The sequence below is a fragment of the Gambusia affinis genome, linkage group LG12 (assembly GCF_019740435.1).
Source record: "Gambusia affinis linkage group LG12, SWU_Gaff_1.0, whole genome shotgun sequence".
Taxonomy (NCBI): domain Eukaryota; kingdom Metazoa; phylum Chordata; class Actinopteri; order Cyprinodontiformes; family Poeciliidae; genus Gambusia; species Gambusia affinis.
In genome coordinates, this window is record NC_057879.1 from 9,741,709 (window position 1) to 9,769,132 (window position 27,424).

The window sequence follows — 27,424 nt, forward strand, 5'->3', positions numbered from 1 at the left end:
TTTTACAAATCTGTTTACTATTTTATAATAAATTAAAATTTACTTTAGACAATAATACAAAATTCAGAATGCTGGTGTATATATTTAAGCAGAATAAGAAGAGATGAGTCGTTGAATGTTGTCTGATTCTTGAAAGTCAACTTTGAACGACGCATTGAAACACATCGTGACGTTTCCGAGGATACCACGAACATATCATTTTGTAGCGTGGCGAGGGCGGACCGTGTGACGTTGAGCCGAGGCTCTGGCTGTTTATTGTTCCTTCCTGAGCACCGATACAGAAAAAAACAGGCTAACAAGCTATCAGCTTCTCTTTTCTCTCGGCTCTTGCTCGGTTTTACGAAGGTGTAACGGTTCAGACAACTGACTGCCACAACCAGGGGCAATGGCGTATGCGTATCTCTTCAAATACATCATCATCGGGGACACGGGTAAGCTGCAGTTAGCACTCAGTTAGCACCTAGCTACCAGTTAGCGATGTGTTTCCGCAGTGTTGGATAGTCCAATGACGTGGTAAAAGCAGAGACCCAAGGGGTGGGATGACAGCTCTAATTCTGTCTTATTAACATACCAGAATGTATCAGAAATACACTGACAGTGATAGATAAGTAAACACATGCTTTCCCCATCATCCCTGTACCGTTGTAGTTGTTTACACCGGGAGATGTTTGGCCTTTTGTCCGTTTGCGTCGAGGGTGGGGGTGTTAGCATACTCGCTAATTGCTTAGCTTTTAGTAAATGTTCAGCAACAGCTGTCACGACAGCAAATTGTCATCATATTGCTTCTCAAAACAGACGAGAAAAGAACTGTAGTGTATATTTTTGTTCTATATTTACCACCGGTAACAGTTAAAATTAGCATTGACACGTAGGCCTAAAGCTAAAGCCACTGAAATGGCGTAGAGACACTTCTAGTTTTTGATCACATTTCTGATCTCGATTTAAGCTTCTCTTTTCTCGTTAAAAGATGGTTGTGTTTTGCGAGACTGTTGAAGTTATGTTTTATCCTAATTGGTTACCCCGTAATTATGAAGACAATCCTATCATCTGTTTACTAATTGTGGGGGCTGTTGAGTTAGCTGCGCAAGTGCATTTTTAAATATTGCAGTCCCTTAAAGATGAAACAGTATTGGGAAGACTGATTGGTTTGATAGTAGCTTCAAGGTACGATTTACTTTAGACAGCTCAGCATGTACTTTTTCACTTCAGCATCAAATTAAAGTAATACAATTTAACAACACTGAAATAAGTTATAAACATGTAAAGGGCCCTACTGTAATTTCATCCAGCTAGATGACTGGTGATGGACACCATGTTTACTTGAAGATTATTGCAAAACAGCATCATGCTGTGCTGGCTCTTGTCATTTCTAGTAATAAATGCTTCAGTGAGTTGTTGCCAAGGTGCCCAGCTTGACTGCGTGTTTGTCAGACCAAGATATATTTTTGCTGCTGAGTTTTATCTTCAGAAACAGGTTTTCTTTTATGAAAAGAGCAATTTATCCAAATAAAAAAGCTAAAAATTCTTTTGCTTTCCTGTCTCTGTTTGACAGTGTTTCTTGAGAGCCACGTTTACATTTTTAACCAGCTAACAGCCCATTATAGTTTTCTGTGATTTTTAAATAGTCAGAACTTGTCTAATAATAGTTTCATGCTCCCCACATGTGGTGTTTTATTAGTAAACATTTATTTAAAAAAAATCAACCTTATCCCAACACAAAACAATGTTGAATATTTAAAAAGGTTACCATGAGATTCTCACAGTACGATAGCTCTTGTTTAAAAAATGTTATGACATTAACTGACGAGGCTAAAACAAGAATGGACAATATGAGCTGCATTTCAAAGAAAAGAAAAACAACAGAAAGTATTCTTGCGACAGCTGAAATCGTTTAACATTGATTAGTAGAGTTGCAGATAACACTTTTATCTTGATTTTGACACACAGACTTCAGTAGTATAGAAAACCACAAAGGGCAATAGTTCTAAACTCTTTGAATGTTAAACTCTTTGAAATCTTGCTCTTTATGGAGTAATACAAATATGACACGCTAATATTATCTGATTAAATAGTTTAAATATCTGCCCTGCTTGTAAATTTGCAAATGACTGTTTAATACAAATACATATAGTTGTCAAATGGCTTGCTTTGTGTATTCTTAAAAACAGCAATAAAACTGAATATCCAAACAAACAAAGCTATCTGTGCCTGATTATAGTAAATGGGAATAAAGAGATCAATAGTCATGCAGCTTAAAAATAGAGTTCATTAATGGACAGCAAGAGCCTAGCTTTTATTCTTTGTTTTGAATATTTAACAATAGAGCTGTTTGTATTTTCAGCTGTTTAATAAAAATGAAATTTATTTACTAATGGTACCAACAAGGTGAGATGTATTTACCTGAAATGACTAAAAAAAAGTGTCCTAATCTCCTAACTTGAATATTTTGATTTCTCTAGAAATATACTCAGCTGTAGCAGTTAGTTTTACATCGTAATATTTATATTTTGCATGATTTTTGCCAGTTTACAACTTGGTGAAGATTCACATCTTAACACTCTCTGTTTTACCCGTCATCTCCACAGAGATTAGAGATGGTAGTGGGGTGTTTCTGTCTGTGATCTCTTTTCAGGAGTTGATGGGGTGGGGGAACACTTTATATGCTAAATTTAAATGATCACTGAAATACAGAAAGTCACTAAAGTCTCCAGTCACTCTTTCGGCATCTACAGTCTCACCTTAACTGGCCCCAAGCCATCAGTGAGACAGACTGTGTGTCATATGTTGTCCAACAGGATCAGTTAGAAATGCTGACCAAATTCCGTCAGTTCACTCAAACAGTTATTTCTCATATGCAGCCGTCGTTAGGAGAACGAGCAAGACTCACTGCCAGACGGTCTTTTTTGTTTTTAAAAAACACAGGGAACAGCTTCCTCAGACCTTTTCTGAAATGTAAAATCTGTTAATCAGCACTGCCAGGAAGGAGCATCATTTTGCCCTGGGTTTGTGGTGCATACAGGCATTTAGCAACCCTACTAAATGCAGGCACATTTTTTTCCTCCTCGCCGTTCTTGTTTGGTAGCTAACATCAAACAAGCAACATGAGGAGAAATACGGTTCCTTCTGTATCACACACACACGTTGGGCCTCTGTCCAGCGTGGCCGAGAGACTTTGCTCTGTTACGTAAGGCGGCAACGAGCACATCAAGAAGTAAATAATTATAGATTGAGCTCTTATAGAGGAAAAACAGGCATTCTGTTCCAAGTGGGATGGCTGTGGGTTTTCAGGCCAGGCTTTCCAGAGACGTTATTGGCATAAAGATCCTTACCTCAATAACAATTATAGATCCCTCAGTTTCCACATCCTGACTGTCAGGATCTCTATGCAACACCCCCACATAAAATAATAAATGCAAAGTAAAACAGCTTCTTTGGACCAGCATTGGGCAGCAACAGGTGGGGGAGGGACGATGCTACATTATTCTATGCTGAGAAAACTCGGAGTCCCACGCTTTCTCTGGCGTCTGATCACAAGGATTTTTTTTTTATGCATCTCCAACAACACTTTAGTTTCTACCATTGTATGTTTTAAATTTGACTTTACAAGAATTCCCCACCATTCACTCATTAAGCACTTTTGATAATCAGTACATTCTTGCTGTTTTGCAGGTTTCCTCTGGATTTATTTCTGGTTATGACCTCCAGATCTTTTACAATGGATACTCTCCTTGCCATCACCCTAATCTTTGCCTTTCTTCACAGATTCCTCATCAAATTCAATTCGGGACTCTAATCGTGCCATTTAGTAATGTGTTTTATTAAACCTCAATGATTTTGAGCCTAACTGTATGTGGCTAAGATTAGGTTTTTATAATATAACTCTACTTTCCTAGATAGGAATGTGCAGAATTACTCATAGCCAATCTTTTGCTGAATCCGTTTTCATAAGAAAATATCAGCTAAACTAAATAATGTATAAATTGGAAGGAGATGCATCTAAGAAGGGGAAACATTCCTATGTGACTTCTAATGTTGTTCAGGACTATTTTTAAGCTCCGTTTAGCAAGATGTCATTTTCCAAAGGGAAGTAGCTCACTTTCAAGAAGTGGAATTTTAACTGAGTCATCCCTGTGGTCCACAGCTGTCATGTGATTTGACTTGCACTGTGGCCTTTAAAGGGCCAGCCTGTAAATCAGGAGGAATTTAGAAAATTTATTCGGAGAACGCGACAGTTGAGAATAAATCCCTCGTTAAAACTAGAATCAGACCCCGGAGATCTCCCGAGTTGTTGTGTTTTAAGAAAAGATTGGGTGTTTCATAGGTGTTGAAGGGCGTCTTTGGTTCATGCTCAAATGTGAGGACGGGTTATATGGACTGACACCATGCTGGACTCCTCAGCAGGGATTGGGATGCAGTCTGCTGACCTTGCTAAGCTTCAGGTTACTTAGCAGAGCAGCAGAGGCACATAGGTCGGTTGAAAACTGACACATCCAGCCAAATGCATCCACTTTCGATGCACCTTTTTCATTTAATAGGAAACCAAAGTTTGTTGTTTTTAACCTGTCAAGCTGTGGGGCCTCATCAGATATGGTGTGTTCTGTAAACGGGACCAAATTAATTTAAAATTCCTCCTGTTGTCAGACTGCAGCTCAGTTGGTTTATCTGAAATACGCCCAAATAATACTCCTATTAATCCCCCGGCTTCTTTCATTTTCTGTTGTGTATGACGTCAGTCAGCCACTGCTGTACTTTGTGGTTAACACTAATTAGCCTTCGAACATTCATATTGGATGGCACTGAAATGTTACGCCTGCTGGATATAAGCATTTTATTTCAACTGAAAACTCTAGTGTCTGTAGTGTAATTTCTTCTAAATGGGGCGTCCTTTATTTAAGTTATAAACGTCTTGGTTTGTGAATACCCACGAACAAAGCACTCGTGTCTAAATTTTACTCTATGCATTTGGACAGCTTGTAGGGATATTGGTCATAAAGAACTTGTTGCTATGACTACAGTTACAGTCTGTTTCAGAAACTGGAAAATCATATTAGCGGTGTCCCTGAGTGAAGAATAAATTTGTCCTTTACTTCACTTTGCCACATACGTGCTATGTGATATTTTATCATAGGTTGATGGAGATTCTTAAACCAAAGGTCCAGATTCTCTTCAGGATCTTTTCCACTACTCCAGTTCCAGCTCTAAACTACTGCTAGGCTTTACTAAGCACCAGTTCTTTGTGTTTCCTCTGCCCAAAGTCGGTCCTGGAGGGCCGGCATGCTGCACGTTTTAGTTCTCTCCCTGGTAGTAGTAATAACCTTTTCAGCATGTCAGTGTTCTTCTTAGGCCTTCTAACGAGCCATCATTTGATCCAGGTCCGTTAAACCAGGGAGAGAACTAAAACATGCAGGAGGCCGGGCCTCGAGGACCGACTACGCACAAAAAACCCCCCCCCAAAAACCCTCCAAAAAAACCCCAGTCCTATCCCACCACCAGTTTGCTCCTAGACCAGAGGAAATAACCTGTACTCCTCAGGAGCTGGGGGCGGGCTCATGGGAAGAGCAGCCAATCAAAATATTGTGAACTCCATGTTCAGAACTTCTTAGATTAGTTTTGCTTTTGATCAGCCCCACTTGAACAAGGAAAAAATCAGATCAAATGTCTGTTCTTCTACGGTAATGAAATACTGGATTAGCATCAGAGAATAACAAGTTCATTTTCAAAATTCCCCTCCTGCAGCAGATTATTTCCCCATGAATCTAAGAGTTATTTCAAACTCAGTCCTTTCTATTGATCTTTTATTCATCCTCATATTTTAACAAATGTTGCTTTTGAAGTTGTTTAGCTACGATTTCCCAGCTGTTTTGGTGAACTAACTTGTCTTAACACACAGTGTTCTCCTGGCATTTTGTGGACATTTTCCCTGAAAACCACAAGAACATTCTGTCAGTTTTAAAACTTTAACTTTTTTTTTTTTTTTTTTTTTTAATCTTTGCCTACCATGATACCAGGCCATGTCTTGTCTTTCTTATTGGGTGTATTAAACAAATCCTCCCTCGCTTGCTCCTGACATACCTCCTGTATGTCCAGTTGTAATAGTACTTATTTTAACCTAAAACCTCCTTCAGAAGACCACAGTAAAGATCCAGTATATAATTTCCAAAGTGCTCCCTCTTGTCTGTCTGTATTTTCTCAGATTTTTCTTGTTTGTGTGGGTACAGTTAAAGGTATCTTCACGGTAAGCTGTGATGAGGTGTCATTACCACAGCTGGGTACCGGATGAAGGTGCTTTTATAGCAACATTATCTAGTTCTCCACTAATTGCTACTATGATTGTGACCACTTTCACCATTGTAGCCCGACAGGCTTTGATTGCAGGCTGCTGTAGACAGTTTGCCCTTACTTTCTGTAGTAAAGGCGTCAAAGTCGTTGCTGCCTGGCCAGAAAGGGAAAGTTGAATGACGCTGGGATAGTTTTCTAAGCATTGTGGTTGGTGACAACATGGTAAGACGTTGCACAATTTAGCATAAAGTTCTCTGTTGCCATAATTCTAGCACTACTAGAAGAGAGTGCAAATAGCCACAGACCTCCCTTATAAGTGTGATAGAGCTGATGATGGTATGATTATTATACTTTTACCAAAGCCTCCTCATTTAGATCCCTCTGTCCGTTATCGTTGTCATCACCCTGTCCCTGCCTAGCAACTCCACTGGCAGCATCGATCCTTGGAAACCACAGAGGTGGTGCATCATGTTGCTTTGTCATCTTCTTGTGTGTCTCTCTTTTTCAATCTCATTAGCACTTCATCCACACCTTTTTTTAGTGTCTTTTCACTTCAGCACTTTTTAATTTAGATAATGCTTGTTTCCTAGAAGAGCTGTGTAGTATATTGAATTGTAGCAGTGCACCCAAAATGATAGCATTCGTAAAGCCTTTCTCAGATGCTGATATTTTGAATATCAGGACTTGTGTATTAAATCTCTGTATGCCAATAGTATAACTGCACAGTTGAATTAACTTTATTGTTCTTTTGAGCCCATCCATGATATAAATCATAGTGTCTAGGATTTATATACCTTGGGAAAAGTGGTGGGAAAATGGTGATGCAACTAGTGAGAACAAAAGTGGGTCAGTTCAGTTCAGTACACTGAAGTCCACCTTCTGAACTTGAATTTGGTTCACTCTCAAATTTCTCATTATCTGTGTATCTTTTTTTCCTCCTCCTCCTCATTTTTGTCCTTCCACTTAATTTTCTATTATTTAAATGCTAGGCTACACAACTCTGAACAGCCAACCTGTTCAGCAATCAGTTTATTGTCTTACCCGCAAGGGGTGTCAATGACTGTCAGCATTGATACTGTGTGAACTTGATGTTTTATGAATGGTTATATAGGCCAAAATAAAAAATTTTTTGTTAAAACTTGGGTTGAAAAGATGAAATAAATCAACTTTTAAACTTACACAGAGCATATCAGCTATCAAGATGTTGTGTGCATGGAAATGTCTTAAGAGTAACTACTTTTGAGTTGTTTGGGATGTTGTATGTCGAAGAAAAAAAAATCTGTCTTCTTTGAAAGTGACTGACTAGGATCAGAATGTGTTCAAAAGCCTTAGTTTGCAACTTCTGTTTAACATCTGTGACACTGCAGTTTACCATATTGAATAAATGACCTGACAAGGGCATTTATTGATAGTGGGTTTTTTTTTACTCCGTCATTCAAGTATTTAAGCAACATTCGGAGCTGAAGTCATGAGTAGCAACGTGTTAATCACTGCAGATTCAGTAGTGCCTTTTCAACCAGGGGAAAAAAAACATCGGTATCACATGTAGGATGTAGCCAGCTGATCACTCAACTTACAAACCGTTAACAGTAGCAGGGAGCTGCATAACCTCCCTGCTGAGTTCATCTGAACTCTGTTCTCATGTTAAATATGCATGGATTTTATTTGTGAGCTTATATTTAAGTCACCCACAAACACTGATGTGCTCAGTCTTGTTGAAATGCTTTCTTTTGATGTATGTCTTTCCTCTTTCTTCTTTTGGTAGGTGTGGGAAAGTCATGTCTATTACTACAGTTCACAGACAAGCGGTTTCAGCCGGTTCACGACCTCACCATTGGTAAGAAAAGACATGAGTATATTCATTTAGGTGTTGTGATGAAACATTGAACACTAATTACACTCACAAACTCAGGTACTTAGCCAGAAATAACATTTTGTACAGCACTTATTATTTATCCTTCACTCTATAAAACTTACAAATACTTTTTAAAATTTTATATTCTATCATCCCAAACATAATTTTGAATATTATTTAAAACTCAAACAACTCATTTGATTTGTACATGTGTTATTAAGCTAATAGTCTTCAGAGAATTCCCTATTTTGAAAACATCTCTATGCACGTCTGTTTGAGAAATTGTTGATGAAGCTTATTTCTTGTCAACTCATTGCTGATCTCAGTTGTATCTGCATTAAAAAGCATGTTTCAGTGCTTCGCATTGTGCTTCTCAGAAGCACCACACCTTTGCCGTAAGCCCGGGAACCACGGCTTATTTTTCATAAAGAGTCTGCCAGTCCTATGCAAATAGATTTTTGTATGATCAGTCCAGAGCTGGGTCGGTCCCAGTATTTATTTATTTAGCTTGAATTGGGTGTGGCATTAACGTTTGAATAAAAGCAGTTCAAAACCATTTTGAATAAAGACGTTTTACTTTTATCTGACATCTGAAGAAACGTGTTTAGATGTCGGATATATGTGCTTGAAGAGTTCCGCTTCACTACATGCAGAAAAAGGTTTTTTTAGAGTTTGTTTGTGTCAGAATTTCTTTTTTTCTGTCTTCCATACGATACATGAACTCTCTTTTTAGTCTTTCTGTGTTGATTATGTATAAACTTTTCAAATAATTTGTAAATGCATGCAGTTAATTAATTAATCAGAAGGTTTTAAACAAGTCTTTATCAAAGCATACTCGGTTCTTATTCCTCTGTGTTTTTATCCGTTTAGGTGTGGAGTTCGGCGCAAGGATGATCACTATAGATGGCAAACAGATCAAATTGCAAATCTGGGATACGGTAAATAATCTATTGACTGCGGTTCCATTTCCTCTTATTGTTGTTTCACGTAAAGGCTGCTTAAAAGCCTTTATGCAGATATAATAGTAAGCTGCAAGGCTGCTTTAAAAATCTCTTAAATTAGTTGTTAAATATGACAGTAACGTCTTCCTTCTGGCTTCTATTTATAGAAAAATATATATTTTATAACTTTTGAATAGTAAAGAATTATATGTGGTACAGTTACTTCTGGCTGACATTGTCTGGCTTTGAAGCTCTGTGTTTCTTTGTAAATAATTTTCTGTATCTTCCTCCAGGATCATAAATAGCAGTTAGCATAGCTAGCATAATGAAAAGCTCTGTAGTAAGCTGTATTTCTATAGAATTTAGATTCACAGGTTAATTCTGCGATTTTCAGCAGACTGCCAACATTTCCACCTTCAGTATCTGTCTTTATAGAAAGAAACTGAGTGAAACAAAGGGCCAAATGGAGGAACTTTGCTGAACTCCATTAAAGTGTTTATAACCTACTGAAGGTTTAGCTTTACCTTGAAGCCCAAATCAACTGCAGACATTCCATAGAAAATACAATTTCAATACAACTTTAAATGGCTCCTTTCCTCTCTGGGCTTCATCTGACATCAGTTTAAACACCTAACTGCTTTTGAAACTGTTAAGCTTTGGGCCCTCTTTCCACACATGTTGCAGTGACCTGTTTGAAATTTAGTAGATTCAAGTCACCAGCTGACCTCAGAAAATTTTGCTTTAATATTTTGGGTTGAATATATAATGTATAATGCTGGTGGTTTTCGCTTCCTGTTTTATTGTTGATCCTGAATCCAGTTTAAAGCCACATAACTTTGGTTGGCAACTTTCAAAGATGGCAAAGTCCTGCCAGAGTATTTGTTACTGTGCCCTGTTAGCTAAAACCTCCAGAAAGCTCATCTGTCCAGTGGTCACACATGCTGCAGTCATCCTGAACCTTTTTTTCAGTCTATAAATTTTTTCTTGATTTTTGTCTTGATAAGTATTGGACTCAAACTGCTTTCCCAGAGATTTACAAGTTAAAAGAGAAATAAGAGTCAGAATATGGTGTTAAACCATAACATGCTAACACATTGTACGAGTTAAGGCTTTTAGCTACAAAGTACTCTTTAATTTGATGTTTTTATATAAGAGGAAGTATGGTTGGATAGTTCTGATTTAAAACACCATTCTGAATATTAATATTACTCTTTAGGATAACGGTGTGTGCTAAGGGCTGCTGTGATTTGCAGGTATTCCCTTTTAGTTGTCACCCCCTCGCCCATTCATGGGAAAAATGTTAACTGTGAAGGAGCTAAGGGGTTAATGTCTTCCTGACTGCTGTAAGCACCTTTTTAAAGCTTCCTGAGCTGTTCTGAACCAAGCCATGTAGGGGCAGTGTATCATAAAAAATACAAAGGAAGGTCTCGTAAAAAGAAAGTGCCTTTTTTACATGCAGTAAAGCCGTCGACCAGCAGGTGGAGTTAAAACTCCATTAAATAAAAAAATCAACAGTGACAGGACCAGAGCGAAAAGGCCTGCAATGTATCTGTCCCAGCTCCTCTGGTGTCTTGGTCCTGCATGTTTGGTTCTCGCTAGACAACGACTACTGTTCACCTGGCCGGCCAGGTACGGAGCAGTGAAGGCCGGACTGAAACCCGGCCAGGCTCGCCTTCTGCAATCATACACCATCACCAGAATGCGAACACAGAAGCCATTTGGATCATTGTGTGGGCTGCACTTGCCATATGAATAAGTGTGTGTGTTTCTGCACAAAGGCCTGTTGGCCAGATGGCAGACAGACACACAGTGTTCCCTCTCTTACACTCTTATTTATCATTTATTCACTAATGGCATCACAGGCTGGTCGACTGCCCTCTGATTAACTTATCGACTCTTCCATCAACCAGCTAGTTTGACGTTTTGTTCGAAAGCCGAGTATTTTCATCGCTTTCTTGCTAGCTAGTTATGCGACTGATTCTAAATCCCCCCCCCCCTCAATCTCCCTGTGTTTCTGGGAGACAAAACTAGCTGCCTGGTGCTCTGACTTGCTGAATGATTCATTGACTTGGTGTTGCTGCCTGTGTGTCTGTCTGGCTTTTCAGATGAGGTCAGAGCAGAGCAGGGCTCGCAGCTGCTGGGATAGAGTGGCGTTTTGTTTTCCTCCGTGGCCCGGACGAACACAGACAACATTGTTAATGTACAACTGAACGGAGTCAAAGAATGAATAGACTTTAGAATGGGGGGGTGGGTGGATAGCTTGTAAGAATGCTGGATAGTGACAAGAGGGATGGAAAGAGGGAAGATTCATAGAAGAGATGAGGGACTGCAGGAAGACAAAGGAAAGGTGAAACAATGAGAGGGGAATAATGGAAGAGGAAGTGAAAGTACAAGGTGACTCTGAGCAGGATGGCTGTCAAGAATGACATGATGGCGACACGTCTGATCCAGAACTCTTCAGCGCTGCAACCTATGCTATGTGGCCTCCTTTGTTTAGCATAAATTGAGAAAATGGAAGGTCCTGCATGCTCGCAGAGAGAAAGTAGTGACTCTGTGACGGGTGTATGGAGAGTGAAAGACAGATCTCCATTGTATCCAGTTACAGGCTCCGCTCTGTCTTCCTCGGTGCCTGAAAACCTGGAGCTGGACTTTGCGCAGGGAGTCCCAAACGAATTTCGCTGTTAAGTTAAATGTGATTAATCAGACGCGTTTTCAGCCCAGACAACAAAGCAGAGCATTAGCAGATGTGGATATTTTCAGCGTTTCATGTTTTATTTTCTGTCTGTTTAGCTAACATGTTCGTATGTGTGTGCAGGCTGGTCAGGAGTCGTTCCGGTCCATCACCAGGTCTTACTACAGAGGAGCAGCCGGAGCACTGCTAGTCTATGACATCACAAGGTAACCTAGCCAATCATCCACAAGTAGGATGCATTCAGGAACACTGAAAAGGCTTGTTCTTCTTTCTCTCAGCACAAGACCTATATACTGAAAGTCAGCTTTAAATAATAGCCTTCTCTGTGACGCATGAAAAAGGAATGATATGCATGTTCAGATAAGCTTACACAAGTCTGCATCTCAGTAGTAAAAAAAAAAAAACTTGACTGCAAGCGTGGCAACGCAGACACCTTTCTTCCTTCCTGAAATCTCTTTTTTTCTCTTTTTTTTTTTTTTTTTCTCATACAGCCTTCTACTTGTACTCAATTTGTTATACCATCGAGTTCTCTCCACCCTGCTGCTATTGCAAACATGTCTGAACTGGCTGCCACTGCTCAACTTTATGTTTAGTGAACACCTACAGCACCTTATCTAAATGCATGAAATGAGTCAGATGACTTTCTGTTGAGCAATGTTATGATCCTAGCCTCTTGTTTTTGCTGCCACTTTATCCTGTCGGCAACGTGGGCTTTTCCCATTAGTTTGAGATAAACCTGTTTTGGTCTTGAAGTGAGAAACATGATTAAAGCTGGATAAAAATTGTGCCTTTTTTAATAATGGAGGACATAAATTTGATGGCTGTATTGCCTGCTGTTCATTTGTTGTTCAAATGTATTGAAAAAGCGTTTCCATCATTTGCATTTAGAGTTTCAAATAATACTTTATTTGAAACTCTAAATGCAAATGATGGAAATAAAATTTTATTTGAAACTCTAAATGCAAATGATGGAAATGTTTGGGGGTTTTTTCCAATATAAATAAACAGAATTTTACTCCTTTTTTTCTACCTTTCCTTAGAAAGGGAAAAGGAAATCAATATCCCTTTGGAATATTAACGGTTCCATTAAAAGCCAATCTGGACTTAATTTTTTGGGATATAATCTCTATTTAGTTTAGTTAAACTTTTTTTTTATTTTTTTTTTATGTTGACCCAATTCCTGACAAATGCAATCTTCAGCCATTTCACAAGGCATACGGATCTACTTCGGGTCAGTCTAAATTTAATCCAGATCAATCCAAAACATTTTTTTATAGATTCATGTAGCTAAATATCACATGCAAAGTAAAAGGAGAAAATAACATATTTTCACTCGTTAAAACTCTGCCCCCTGGACATCCTATTTATGAAAAGGACAAGGTAAAGAATGCAGCCCTGAGGAACATTACGTGACAATCTACAGTTCAGTCTAACGCCACCAGAACAGGTTGGTTCTCTGAATCCGCTGGTAAATCCACATTCTTAGGAATTTTTCAAAGAATGTTTAATGCTCTAGTGATGCTTGAATAATCTTCGCTACACATCAAGCTCTTGTCTTTAATTTCCTGTTTTTTGTTTGCACCGTGCAGAACATGTAAAAGCCTTCGAATAGGAAGGAACAACTGCTGATGCATGTTCTGGTGCAATGCAATAATGGTCTAATGCAATAAACTTCCTGCATAACTGCATATGCCTGGTATCAAAAACATCAAAGCAGTAGTTTCTAAGGGGAACCCGATGTCAAATTAGACAGAAGACAGTTTAAATGTTTCTATTGAAACCATCCGAAGACGACAAGATGAGCCTTTTCTTTCTCTTAAATGTTCCAAGAAATAAAAGAGGAAGTGATGCATCACCTAACAGTTTTACAGAGAAAGTAATATCTGTCACTTCTTAAATTGGGGTCTGTGTGAATGTGTGTGTGTATATATATATATATATATATATATATATATATATATAACAGCAGATTATTGGTCTGTTACGTTTCCACTGTCACAGTGCAGTCAGAGAAAAACTAAAAATCTGTGCTTGCTCAACAGAAGGGACACCTTCAACCACTTGACGACCTGGCTAGAGGACGCCCGCCAACATTCCAACTCCAATATGGTCATCATGCTCATTGGCAACAAGAGGTAGAGTTATTCCTTTCTTCCATGGTGAAGGGTACATACTGGCCTACTTAAAGCTGGACCATCAGCAATGTGTGGCAGAAATCACCAACGCTTGAAGATATTCTATTGTGAAAAGGAAGGCCTTCGTATTCTTTTGGTGCTCTCCTCTTACAGGACTAAAATGTGCACAGTAAGAAGGTTTGGCATTCAGTTGTATTTTTTCTATATGTTTTTCTCTCTGTACTCAAGTATTTGTAATTTAACACCATGTGAGGTAAAGTTAAATCAAGAGAGCTGCCAGACAAATTTGAATGTGAAATTTCACTTCTGCTCTAGACATAAGCTGGTAATAATGGCAGTTGCTGACTTTTCGGAAGGTTTCATGATGCTCTAAGTGGAAAATATTGATTATTTTCATCATTAAACTTACGTAGCGATATCAGTCAGCTAAAAACAAAGCACACAACTGTAAGAAAGTTGTTTTAAATCAAAAGTCTGGGAGCACTTTGTCAGCACCACTTTATAGTAAAGAAATGTCCAGATTTTTCTTAGAGCAGATAAATACAATTGCACACCACACCTTTAAGATTTTTATTCAAAAAAACAAAAACAAAACCAAAAAAATGCACTGCTTTGTAAGTAAAATGCTCTCCTTGCAGTTGCAGCGTGACAAAATTTTGAGAACTTCTAGGTGAATAAGTAATTTGTTCATTGTAGAAATTTTAGAGGTAAATATAGCTAATTTCTTTAAAATTTATTTTAGGATGATTTTACCTGAAATCGTTGTTTGTTTGTTTTGTTTTTTTCAGCGATCTTGAGTCGAGGAGAGAGGTGAAAAAAGAGGAAGGTGAAGCTTTCGCCAGAGAACACGGCCTCGTATTTATGGAGACCTCAGCCAAGACTGCCTCTAATGTAGAGGAGGTAATTACACACGCTCACTAGCAATTGATGATGGCCGCTGTAATGACTGGATTAAGGTTACCAGCTTACCTGAACCTGAGTTCGGAACGGCTTTAAACACCACCTGTCATCGTGAAATATACGCCGCTCCGTACAGGTCAACGCTAATGCCAAACAGCCCTTTTCCCTGCAGACAAATAAATCTCAGGCCACACCACAATTTCACAGCCATTATCTGTCCTTTCACAGTTGTTGGTGCTGCCTGTTGACATCTGTAGCTGGAATTAGAGCTCTGTTTGTCTGCAGCAGAGAGCACTTATTGAAGGATTTCTCTGAAGACTTGGAGTAAATCTGTGAAAATGGCTCAGATTTTTTTATTTTTTTATTTATTTATTTTTTAAATCAGGCAGTCGTCAAACCCTCTTGTGGTCCTTTTGGTTGGGGATGGAAAATTGTTGGCGAGACATTAACTACTGGGTATTGGCACATTAAAGGTTGTGTTTTCTGAGACATCTAATCAAGTCAAATTAAACAATGTTTTAGTTTTGGCATATGTTCTCATTTTAAGATGCTTAACAGGATGTTTGAGACCATGTTTGAAAAAAGTAGCATGGTCCCGGAGGTAGGTTGTTTTGACTGTGCCCTGTGGTTGTTCTTCTCATACGTAAATATACGACAAGGTCACAGAAATAAGGCAAATTTGAAATCCCAAAATGCTCCTTTAACCTTCTGGATGAAAACATCTTTTCGCCACTGAACTATAAAAACAATTTGGAGCAAATAATAACTCATCAAACGCATTTTAATATACATGGTTTGTTTATGGACTCAGATACTTTATTTTCAGATTCCAATTTGGATTTTGATGATCATTTATGCCCATTTATGCATTAAAGCATAACACAAAACCTTATTCTTTCTTCAATTTGTATTATACTGTAAAGTGTACCAAAGTACATTATTTTGACTGAATTTTAGACAAAAATAGAAGTCGCTATTAGTTTTCCTGTGTTTAATAAACAGTGGGGGGGGGGAGATTTTGATCTCCCAACCACTGATGAAAGTGAAATTGGCAGATTATATCTGTGGCTGATTGATTGGTGCATCTCTACCTCAAATAAGTGTGATTAAAAATAAGTTTTAGATGCGATGATTCATTGCATTTAATGTTCTGTCCTTTTTAGGGTTAATCTGTCATTTGATCCTTGCACATTTAGTGGAAGTCCATGTTTTAGAGCTGCAGCAGGGTGGGTGACAGGGATGGAGCCTAACCCTGCAAGGATCACGTTAACGTTTTGAACTGCAGTTAGCACGCTGAATGCATGGCTCCGCCCTGCATACAGACACACCCCTGGTGTTGTTGCAGTGAATGCGAGGCCTGCTCCTCTGGGACCCCCTTCTCACTTATCCAGTCACATAACTAATCCCATCCTACACAGCACAGCATGCCACCCAGAGGCACATCACACACACACACTCTCTTTCTCTGTGTTTTTAGATTATTTTTTTTCCCCTCGTCCCTCTCCAACCTTCTCTTGACCAGTCTATATCATACAGACGCTCACACCCACAACACTGTTGAGCTGCACTCTTCTGGGGTTAAGATTTGGGGGGAGGGGTATAAATGTGTGTGTGTGTGTGTGTGGTATGATTAATTTGTCTCATTAGTGTCCTCTGAATCCTCCTGATGCCTCTCCTCTCCTCCCTTCCCTTCATCTCTCCTCGCTCCATCCCTTCTCATCCCTCGACGTCCATCATTTGCTCTTTACCTCTCCTACTTCACCTCCCCCTTCCCACTCGTCATCGCTTTTTTCTTTTTTTTTTTGCCATCCCCCCTCTCCCGTCCCCTCCCCTCCTCCGGCACGGCTTCCGTCCTTTCCTCGTTTATGTCTTCCTGCCCTCTTCCATTCATTTCTTCCTCCTTCCTTCCTTCCCCCATCATTTCTCCTCCTATTTTCCAGCAGTATATCAACCAGTTAAAGTTCATACATATTCATAACTTCCACCCCACCTTTCCTCAGCGACATCCAGCAGCCAATCAGTGTGCAGAGTTTGTCGTCAGGGTCTGTGGGTGGACACTGGGGTTGATGGGATGGTCTTTAGAGACAGACGGAGAGATCCTGCGAACATGCTTTCATCGTCTCATCTCCTCGCCCTCTCCTAAGTCCTTCATAAAGATCCTCTCACAAACCACTCCTCACTTCCCCTCTTTCTCTTCTTCTCTCTCTTCTCCTGTGTTTTCCCATTATTTCTTCTGTAGAGTATTTTCTTATTAGTTCTTAGTTTAACCCTCGTCTCACCTCGTCATCATTCCACAGTAGAGAGATGTGAAGGAACAAGAGGTGTAGTGATGTGAGGAGGGAAGGAAGGAGTGCAGGAGGGAGCAGGACATAATAGAGTATAGAGAGCACCCTTGGGCTCAGTCTATTTTTGACAGGTGCCAGAGAGGAGTTCAGAACACATTTTTTGTTTTTTTTTTTGCATGTTACATATGTGCTCAGTGAAACAGTCTGCAAGCCTCATGGTGTGGAATCGCAGCTGAAGTCGTTCATATAGTTTATCCCAGTTATTACTCTCCAGTTGAAATCCTCCAATCGTAACTCATAAGATACTTCCCCTGGAGACAGAAGCATCGATACCTGTAGTCATAGGGCAGTCGCTCTGGGATCTTTAATTCCACTTTATTGAATCAACTTTGATCCTCGGAGTTGTTTGTACCTGTGTGTGTGTGTGTGTGGAGAAGAGAGATGGATTCTGTGCTAATCCATGCCTGATTTTTACTCCAGATCTACACAAACGTCCAATTGTATTCTATAACAAGATCCTCCTTCGTAATACCTAAACTTCTAAGAATGTTGGAGACGCTTGAATAGCATCCATTAAGAAATGCTATACTTTAAAACTGAATTGACGTCTTGTGCTGGTAAAATCTTAACAAACATCCTTTATAAGCATAAGACAAAACAGACAAGTGTGCTGTATTCTGTCTCCTGTGAGAACACATTTTACACAACGCAACTGTTTATTTTTTTGGCAGAAGTCCATCTAGATTTGACATATGAAAGATTTGTATCTTTTACTAAATATCTCCAAAGCTAATCTGCTCACTGCTACATATTTGTGGGACATATAAAATTATTCCTTGACAACTCTGCATGTAAACCGCACACATCTACCACTGCTCAACTGGTAATTATTATTAATTCTACCATTATGTAATCTCCTGCCATTCTTTTCATATTTTCTGTCATTAAGATTTACTCACCTCTGCATGCTGTGTGCTTGAAGTGGCTATAGTTGACAGCAGTCCAACCTGCGTTTTGAATAATTCAGCTAATCATTTGACCACATGGAGGCACAGCCTTCCCCCTCAGGTTGTCCTGGTTAAGTATGGAAAGTAAAAACATAGGCGGGGATACTGATGTCTTAGGAAAAAGTACCATTATCCTTCCAGACTCGGTAAAAGACGATAAAACCTTTTGTCCCAATACACCCACACTATGCAAAATGGTGGCACATATAAAGCTACAGACATACTTTATAGACATGATGGCACATGTCTTCATCCTCAGAGCCACCGAAAGACTTTCAAAGATGGTGAAGTAAAATAATTCCTCAATGATCTGCTTGGTTTTGCTGACTTTAAAGTTTGTTTGTTTTTGTTTTTAATGTAGTGTGCATGCTCAACAAGATTCTTTTCTAGCGTGCTTTGTAAAAGACTTGCATCCAAATTAAGGACAAATTAGCCTATTTCAACAATGAGAACTAATTGGAGTCTATTAAACAAACTAGATGTAATTGCAGTAGTTGTTGGTGTTTTTATGACTCCAGATTAATTTGCCTCCTTTGCTAATTCGTCTGTTTCCATGTATTTAAACCTTTACAGATGTTTTTTTTATTATTTATTTTTTAGATTTGTGATTCTAAATAGTAAATTTTTTTTTACTGTGTGTGTGATTATGACACATGATAGATTATGACCCCTGTTCAAACCAAAAACCTCAGAGTGACACCGGACTTGTAGATAACAATTATCGGATTCGTAAAACTAAATTTTCTTTTTTACGGCGGGCCGTCAACCAATTTAACATTTTAATTGTATAACTGGGTGCAGCACATCTCCAAGGGTAACACAGATTGAGGCAGGATCAGTAGAAAATGTCCGGTGACTGGGGCCGTTTACCTGGAAAAGCTTTGGTGCGAATTGACCAGAGCTAGAAGGCTACAAAACGGCGGAAGTGAGAAATGACCAGCATCTGTTTCTACTTACCTTCGGTCTTCTTACTTAGCTTGCACGACCATTTGTTGTTTCACTGCACACTAAGCATGATTGTTTTATCTCTTTTTTTGAATAGGTGCTAGAAAAGTTGTGCATCTGTCCTTTATTAAAATCAAATTTTTCTCATTTGAGTTTCTTCAGACTACATTTTACTGGATTTAAGACGGGTGCAGAAATTTCTTCCTTTTTTTTTCTTTTTTTTTTAGGTATTTTTTTATCCAAAAAGTTTTCCCACTCTTCTCGTTTTTGAAGTTATTATCTGGGGAAAACGATGCCAGTCATTTTGTGGCCTTACGAAAAGTTTTCTGTAATCTGATGAGTTCAAATGAAAAGGCTCAGAGCACACACACACACACACACACACACACACACACACACACCCACACACACACGCACAAACATCAACAACACATGCATGTGCTCTCACAACACTAGTTGGGGTTTATTATTGTCTGCAGGGTGTGTTTTTCCACATGCAGAGCTCTTGAATGTTCCGCATCTAACCAGGAAGTCTGCATTACTTTACGGATAGTTGCCACACCCGGATGAAATGTTCAGCAAAGCAGTTTACACATTCCATTGTAAAAGGGTGGTTTTACTGTAAAAAAAAAAAAAAGAAAGAAAGCGTTTTGGGAGTGAGTAAGGAGATTTCTAACGAGGCGATTGGAAGCCTGGCAGAAATCAGAAGTCAAGAGTGGTGAAATTAACACCCTTGCTAGCTACTGAAACGCCCACCAAGTAATTTTGTAAGGCAACCGTGTTTAAAAAGAAAATTCCCAAAGAGCTGTGCGGGCTTATTTCTGCGCGCAAATATGAATCAAATCTCTCCGCTTCATCTGTCTCGCTTCCTGTCTCCGTCTCAGGCTTTCATCAACACAGCCAAGGAGATCTATGAGAAGATCCAGGAGGGCGTGTTTGATATCAACAACGAGGTAAAGCACACTAAAACCCCTCTGTTTTTCTTTCTTTTTTTTTTTCTTTTTTTTAAGCTTCTGGATTCTTGTCCTCTTTTTTTCAGGGCCTTTCTTCCTCTCTTTTCCAGTCTTTGTTCTGTTCCCTTTTTCTCCTGAGCGTGGATTTCCAGCTGTGTGTGTGGTTTGCCACGCTCCCTCTAGCCTCAAAAAAAAAAAAAAAAAAAAAAAAGAGGTGGAAAGGGGGGGAAGAAAACCCTCTCCTTCCTTTGACTCCAGCCAAGCAAAACTCCCTGTATTCCTCCTTTCCTCTGCTCTATTTTCCACTTCCACTCTTCACTCCTTAGTCTCTCCCTCTCTCTTCCTCTTTCTCTCTCTTTTTCGCTCTCTTGGCATATTGCCAGCTCATAAATTCCTCACGTCCCACAAGGTCTCGGTCATTCAGCAAGAAAACAAACACTCACTCAGCCAGTCAGCCTGTAAGCTGCCTGTCAGCCCAGTCACTGTCAGCCAAATTTCTATCTATGGAACAGCAAAGGAAGCAGAAAAGTTTAGTTGTGCAGCCAGTCATTGAGCCGAAATGTTAATCCGATTACTTCCACATGAAGATGGTCGGACCAAGAGCAAACTGCGAGTTGGACAAATTAAGGGTGCGCAATATAGGCCTATGTCCGACTCGCATCTGCTTACATCCAATAATTAATGCCCCACTATGGAACGAAAGTGCTGACGATAGCAGGACCCCTTGATCAGAAAGGAGGTCATATAAACAATCCACTCTCACCTCAACTGAGAGCGCAGTTCTTCTTTTTTTTATTCGCCTTTTGACTGTGAGAAAGCAGTTGGTCAGGAACTGAACAACTACTATATATATATATATATATATATATATATATGTATATATATATATATGTATATATATATATATATATATATATATATACATATATATATACATACAGATATATACATATATATATACATATATATATGGATATATATATATATATATATATATATATATATGTATATATATATATATATATATATATATATATATATATATATATAGACGTAACAGTCCCCTTATGGTACATCACTGTAAAGCATTGTTGCATGCTACTTGTACTGCCTCTGCTTTTGCACACCCCTTCAGCAAAGAATGGAGGACTGACTCACGTCGCGCCACTTCTTTCCTCACCGTTGCCTTAAATCTTTTCTGATTGTTGTCAGGTATTTATAAAAGAAGGAAAGCAGTCAGCGCCATGCTCCCTTCAGTCCTTTTTGAATCACTGCAAGATTTATTAAAATTTTCACATAAGTGGTTACACTTTCGGTTTGCTAATTAGTCATCAAGATGGCAATCTCTGCAACCTGTTAAGTACACAGAATAGTTTCTGTCCCTATGTTATCTGGTTACATAAGTCATGATGGCGCTCGTGCACATATGGACCCAGAACGTAAATACAGACATTACTTAATCGTAGAGAGAACTTAAAACCCGGTTCCTATGTCTAAAATTAAGGAATCATTTTCCATGTCTGCATAATTTTGTGTAAAAAAGAATTATATGAGTCATAAATACTCCTTTAAAAATAGAGAGAAGGCTCCTTTCACTACTCTTTTGATTTCTGGTCGACTTTATATCTGAGTTTAGACTTTACCTAGGGTTCTTGTGGTGAGGATGATTAAGGGCTGGTCAAATGCCAAACGATGCTCTGAAAGAGCCTTTTTATTATTATTATTATTATTATTATTATTATTATTATTATTATTATTATTATTATTATTATTATTATTACTAAAGGAATTGCCAGAATAGAGATTTAGCTGCCGAAAATTGTCTGTAATCTATTCATTTTTTTCACTATTGGTGCTGAATTAATCTAAATCTACAATCTCTTTCTAAATGCACAAAGTTAAATAACAGATATTGTTGAATTACAATCTCCATTGTCATGGCCACTGGTCGGTTCTAAAATAATTTTCCAACTACTTCTGGAACACGTCCATTGACACATTTTAAAGTCCATTTATTTTATAAATCAAACAACAAACTTCAAAATGTCATATCTTTTTCTTTTTCTTGATTTCACAATGTTTCCTTTTGGCTGCCTCTCCAAAACCTCTAGAGCTCTTCGTAGTTTATAGTTTTCTCATGAGGTTTAATGTTACGCCGGGAATCTCAAACAGCGACTGAATATTTGAAGTCATGCACTTTTGTTTATTTACTCTGATCAATAACTGTAGTACAAACACTGAATACATGTTTGATTGTGAGACACTTTGTTGTAGCTCTGGATCATAATCCTTAAACTTCAAATTATAATATTGATTGCCACCCCTAAGCTTAAACTTTTGCATCCTAGCCTCTCTTTTTTTTTATCAGAGGTGAGCTTTAAACTATAAAAATCTTATAATCACTCCCTTCTTTGACCTGTTCTAGGGCTCTACCACCTGCTGTCATGCTGAGTCTTTACAATCACATAATTTATGTTACGACAGCGTCATCTGCATAGATTTGACACTGAATGTCTGTTCAGCTTTTAGGCAGGTCGTTGATATACAAATGCAACATCCGTGGCCCCAAATTGGAACCTTGTGGTACACCCATTTTACAGCTTTGAAACCTACTGTCTGTTGGCCTTCCAGTCTGCAACAGCTAGCACATGCTAGCTATCATTGGTAATAAATAGAGCCGTGTGAATGTATTGACTGCTTCCACATGTGTCTCGGACCGTATTCGGCCCCTCAGCCAGCGAATGCAGGTGTTGGGCAGAGAGTGCTGGGGTGAGCCATTCGGTGTTTTCATTATTAGTAACAGTCAGACGGAGGCCGGCCGGCCAAACCACATCAGCTGACTGAGCTCCGAGAGAGAGAAAGGGAAGCCCCACCAGAAATGTTGGCAGCCGCTACGAGAAAGCACACACATGGCCTCGGCTCAATAAATGTGATTTAAAGGCATACAGTGTTTCCCAGAGGCACTACTGCTACTGAGTGTAGGAGGAGAGTTGCACTGGGAGGGAGAGATAAATATATACAGACGGAGAGAGCGAGCGAGGCTACAGCCACACGGGGGGAGAGAGAGAGAGAAAGAGAGCTGATGAAACGCAGAGGGAAAGTGAGCACTACAGCTCAGAGAGATGAAAGTGTCTCCCTACCACCCACCTGCCTGCCTCCTTCTCAGTTACTCCTCTTTTATTTGTGCTGTTCTTTTTTATCCTGTTGTCCTTGAGTGCTGCTGCTGGTGTTTCCTCTGCCTTTGTGCAGCGCAGCAGCACCTGTTGCTCCCTCTATGATGTGATCTAATAGAAAGCCCCGCAGGCCCTGTGTGCCGTTAATCTCACCTTGGAAGCCGTATCAAGCGGCTATTCAAACGTCTTTCGATTTTAGTTGGTGAATGCGATTGCACACTTATGTCTGTGCTTCCAATTAGCATATTCCCTCGTCATGGTTAACGCTTTGTGAGATTGCTTCTTCTTCTTTTTTTTTTCGAAGTTGCCAGTGAAGTTATGAAATGGTAGAGAGTAAATGCAATGGGGGCTTTTATATAAGCTCAGCTTCTGCCCAAATAAGACTAAACTTTATTTGAAATCTAGTGTTTCTAGAACTATTTAAATTAACTTTGAGTGCCTTGTAAGACTTAGTTATTTTCGTAATTGATTAATCAGATCAAAACAAAATGGCACATTCTACAAATTTTTCAATTAACAGCTTGAGCCTTTTTTTTAATGCAATATTAGAAATACATGAAAAGATGCAAACGAACAATTCAATTCCTTTTCTAATTTTAAAAAATAAATATTTTAATTGCTTAAACTGCTATACAACGTCCTTCCTTTATTAATGAGCTAAATCTACACCACTTGAGGAATTTTGGCTAAAACATTTACAGACAAAAGTGCAAAATGTATATTTTTATATGTATATATTTTCTATTTTGTCTTGATTACTGGTTTCTTTTCTTCCCACCAAATGAGCTTTTTCATGTATGTCTTCCAGTCAATGATGAATCGATTACTAAATTAGTTGACGATTATTTCAATAATTGATTAATCATCATTAATCCAATTAATTGTTTAAGCCTTAATGTGTGCTGCATGTCTGTGTTTTCGAATAAATAAATGGGGGTGACTGAATCTGATTCTGCACCATTTTCAAGACGCTTGAATCCCATCAACCCTAGATTACCACACATCGGTGAATTAGTGAGAAAAGGTTGAATTTGATGCGTGCCTGACCTAAAAGTTGCCAGTCTTCCTTTTCACCCACGTTTAAGACAACCTGCGGCTTATTGAAACTTGTCCAGATTATTTGACACTCCGAGGAGTAGAACAAGATCCATCTGGATTTCTATTCAGACCCAGCCCATTCATATAAACCACTACATTTTTAGATACTGGTTTTACATCCTGTATTTTAAAAAAAAATACCTATACTGTTTTATTATTGAAGCACTACTTGTGGTTTTTTTTTGTTTTTTGTTGGGTTTTTTTTTTACTTTTGAGATTTGACAGAAAGTAATTTGCATAAAAGAAAGGTAATACAGTGGTCAGTGTGAAATGTAGGGATCCTTTCCTTCAGCTGGGAAAGGGAATCTGATCAAAGTTAATGGGAATATGAATGGAGCTGAATGCAGAAGAGAAGCTCGAAGAAAACATGTTAGAGGCTGCAGAAGACTTGAGCTCTGGTGGGAGGTTCAACCTTCAGCGGGAAACGGCTTAATAAGCTTACACAAACGTTTTAAAGCACGTTTATTTTGTCAAATTACTTTTTTTTTTTTTTTTCATAAAAGTTCAACCTCAAATGAGATTGAGAAAATGTCTTCTACGTCACAAATATTCCTTACTTCCTTATTTTATCAAGGAACTGTTTTTATAAGTTTTAATTTTTTTGTCCCCCCCCCATGTTTCTCTCTCCACACAGGCTAATGGTATTAAGATCGGACCCCAGCATCCCACCACCAACTCCACACTGCCCAGTAGCCAGGGAGGCCAACATGCCGGAGGCGGCTGCTGCTGAAGTCCCACAACACACCGCCTCCTCCAGCCCTAGCCCTTCTTCCTCCTCCTCCTCCTCGCCCTCTCCAACCCTCTGTCGCGTTTCTACAGAACTGTCCAGGCCCACTAACAGTTTAACTTCTCTCTCTCTGCCGCTTCATCCATCCATCTGTGCATCCTGAGTGTCTTAGGCATCCTTGTATGAGGACAGAGTCAGCTTCACCTGCAGATTTACACATTTATTATTACTGTATTTTGGATGGATGCAAACAATCTTAAGCATTCGAGTAAAAACACCAACCTAAGGCAGCCATTTAATTCATAAATTTCCCCTCAATTCACGTGGATGTTGGTATATTGAAACTGAAACTGACGAAGAGCTGGCGAAGAGCTGCCATTGGCTGCGGTGAGCTGACCTTGTTAGAACTGAGCAGTCAGGAAAAAGAAAAGAAAAAAAGAAAAATGGGCACCATGTTGTGTCTATATACACAACCTTACGCATTTTTAAAAGCAGGACATGATGGCAGGACATGTTTCTGCAGGCTCAGTCAGTTTTCATGCTGTGCCTGTGAGTATAGGGACAGCACAAATATTCCAGGATGTTAGTTTGTGGTGTGTGGGAGGCGTTCAAGTTGCTTTGTATTTGTATAAAAAAAAAAAGAGAAAAAGAAAGATGCAAATCATGTCATTTTTGTCCATGCTTTCCCCTCATTATCTTTGTCATGTTACTTTGTAGTCCTTCAGTCTTTGTGTCCTCTTTGTCAGCTCACACATGGTGTTTCTTTTTTTTTTTTTTTTTGTATTTCATAAACACTAAAAAAAAAAAACTTGTTGAAAAAGTGTTTTAAAACACCCGGGTAGAGAATAAAAGACCAAACTGTTGAGTGTGAACATCGATCCTTTTGGAACAGCAGAAAAGTCGAGCGGGAAAGTTTAAAAAAACGTTAAGGGTAGTCGAGCGATGGATGTCATTATGAAGTCGAGACAAAAAAGGAAAACAAATGAAAAAATAAATTTACTTTTTTTTTCTGTATATGTATTTATCGGGCGCATTTCTGTGTATATATGGCTCTTTAGGTTTCTGTAGCTGTGTCGGCTGTTGCAGATGAAGCGTAGCATGTTGTTGTGGTCTAGTTAAAAGCCTTAGCCAGGATCTTGGAAAGACGCTGCTGAGGGCCTTCAAAACAGCTTTTTACCATTTCGAACTATTCTCATATAAACCCAAAGGAGCTCGGCCGCCCTGGTGCATTAGGGCTGGAAGTGCCCTTTCTTTTTAAATGACAAGTATGAATGATAACAGGCTGTTAACAGGACCGAGCAAAGGTATTCTGAGTCCCTTGTGGGGGGACTTTGACTCGGTCTGAAAATGTCAAGAGCATCTCCCTTATAAGCGAGCTAAGATCTCCACCCTGAATTAGCTGCCAGATGTGTAACATGTGCTGTTTAGAGCTTGATCGATGACTGCTGCAATGTTCTTTTTTGGGCTTTTTTTTTTTTTTTTTTTTTTTTTCTTGCTTCGAAATCAAAAATGCAACCAGCCCCATTTTCTGCTTCTACGGCCACTCGTCGTCACTCCATTCCCCCCCTTTTTACTTTCTCGCACTTTTTTTCTTTCACAGACTGTGCAGTACCTACTTTAAATGCCAAAATATTGTGTTTACCTGTGTTTTATCAATATTAAAGTGGACTGGTGCAAGACATCTCCTCCACCCCTCCGTAGTCTGACCTGAAATCAGCTGTCTGCCTTAACGTCGACCTCCCCTCCTCCTTCCCCCCCAAGAGACCTGGACAGCTGCGAAAATGAGCGACCCTTTATCTGCAGTTAGGCCTTTCACCACTAACGAGTTAGCTGGCGCTGCGCATATACGCACACGTTGGGAGATTGATCTAGAACGAGGCCTGGTTTAATTTAATTTTATTTTTTGTGTGTGTGTGTGTGTATGAATTAGGGCATTTGAAACAAATCTTTCCTTTCTTATCCCCTCCAAGCGCGTACACAGGCTGCATACAGTATATGTATGCATGCGTAGATGAAGTATACATATTTTCCTGTCTATCTAACCGAGCTGTGTAGTTTTTTTTGTTTTTTTGGGGGGTTTTTTGTCTTCTCTCTACAAGCTAACCGTGTAACTTTTGGGTTTGACATCAGTGCGAGTGAGTCCGTTTTCCATGGCAGTGTGCTCCTCTCATATTAGTTTATTTTTTAAATTCCTTGGTATATTCAAATGGTTATTAATCTTATTCTGATGCTGATTATCCTTTGTAAACCGACATGTAGTGTGCGCGCGTGAGTGTACGTGTGAACCCACAGTGGTTACAGGAGGAGGATCAAGCCAAACCTGATGTATCTATCTACCCACCTACTTATCTATCTATGGATTGATCTATCTTATGTATGTGGTCCTCCTTTCTCTCTCTCTCTTTGTCTCTCTCTCTCTCTCTCTCAGTCTTAC

At 39.1% G+C, this 27,424-nt stretch overlaps 1 protein-coding gene across 1 annotated transcript; it reads left to right on the forward strand.

The window, feature by feature from the left end:
- The first annotated feature begins 164 nt into the window (after positions 1–164).
- rab2a (RAB2A, member RAS oncogene family) lies at positions 165–27,424 on the forward strand. The gene is made up of 8 exons (XM_044134119.1): positions 165–431; positions 8,045–8,116; positions 9,005–9,072; positions 11,891–11,973; positions 13,810–13,902; positions 14,691–14,802; positions 19,924–19,992; positions 24,898–27,424. Exons 1-8 carry the CDS (start codon positions 386–388, stop codon positions 24,991–24,993), a joined length of 639 nt encoding a protein of 212 aa, XP_043990054.1. The 5' UTR covers positions 165–385; the 3' UTR covers positions 24,994–27,424.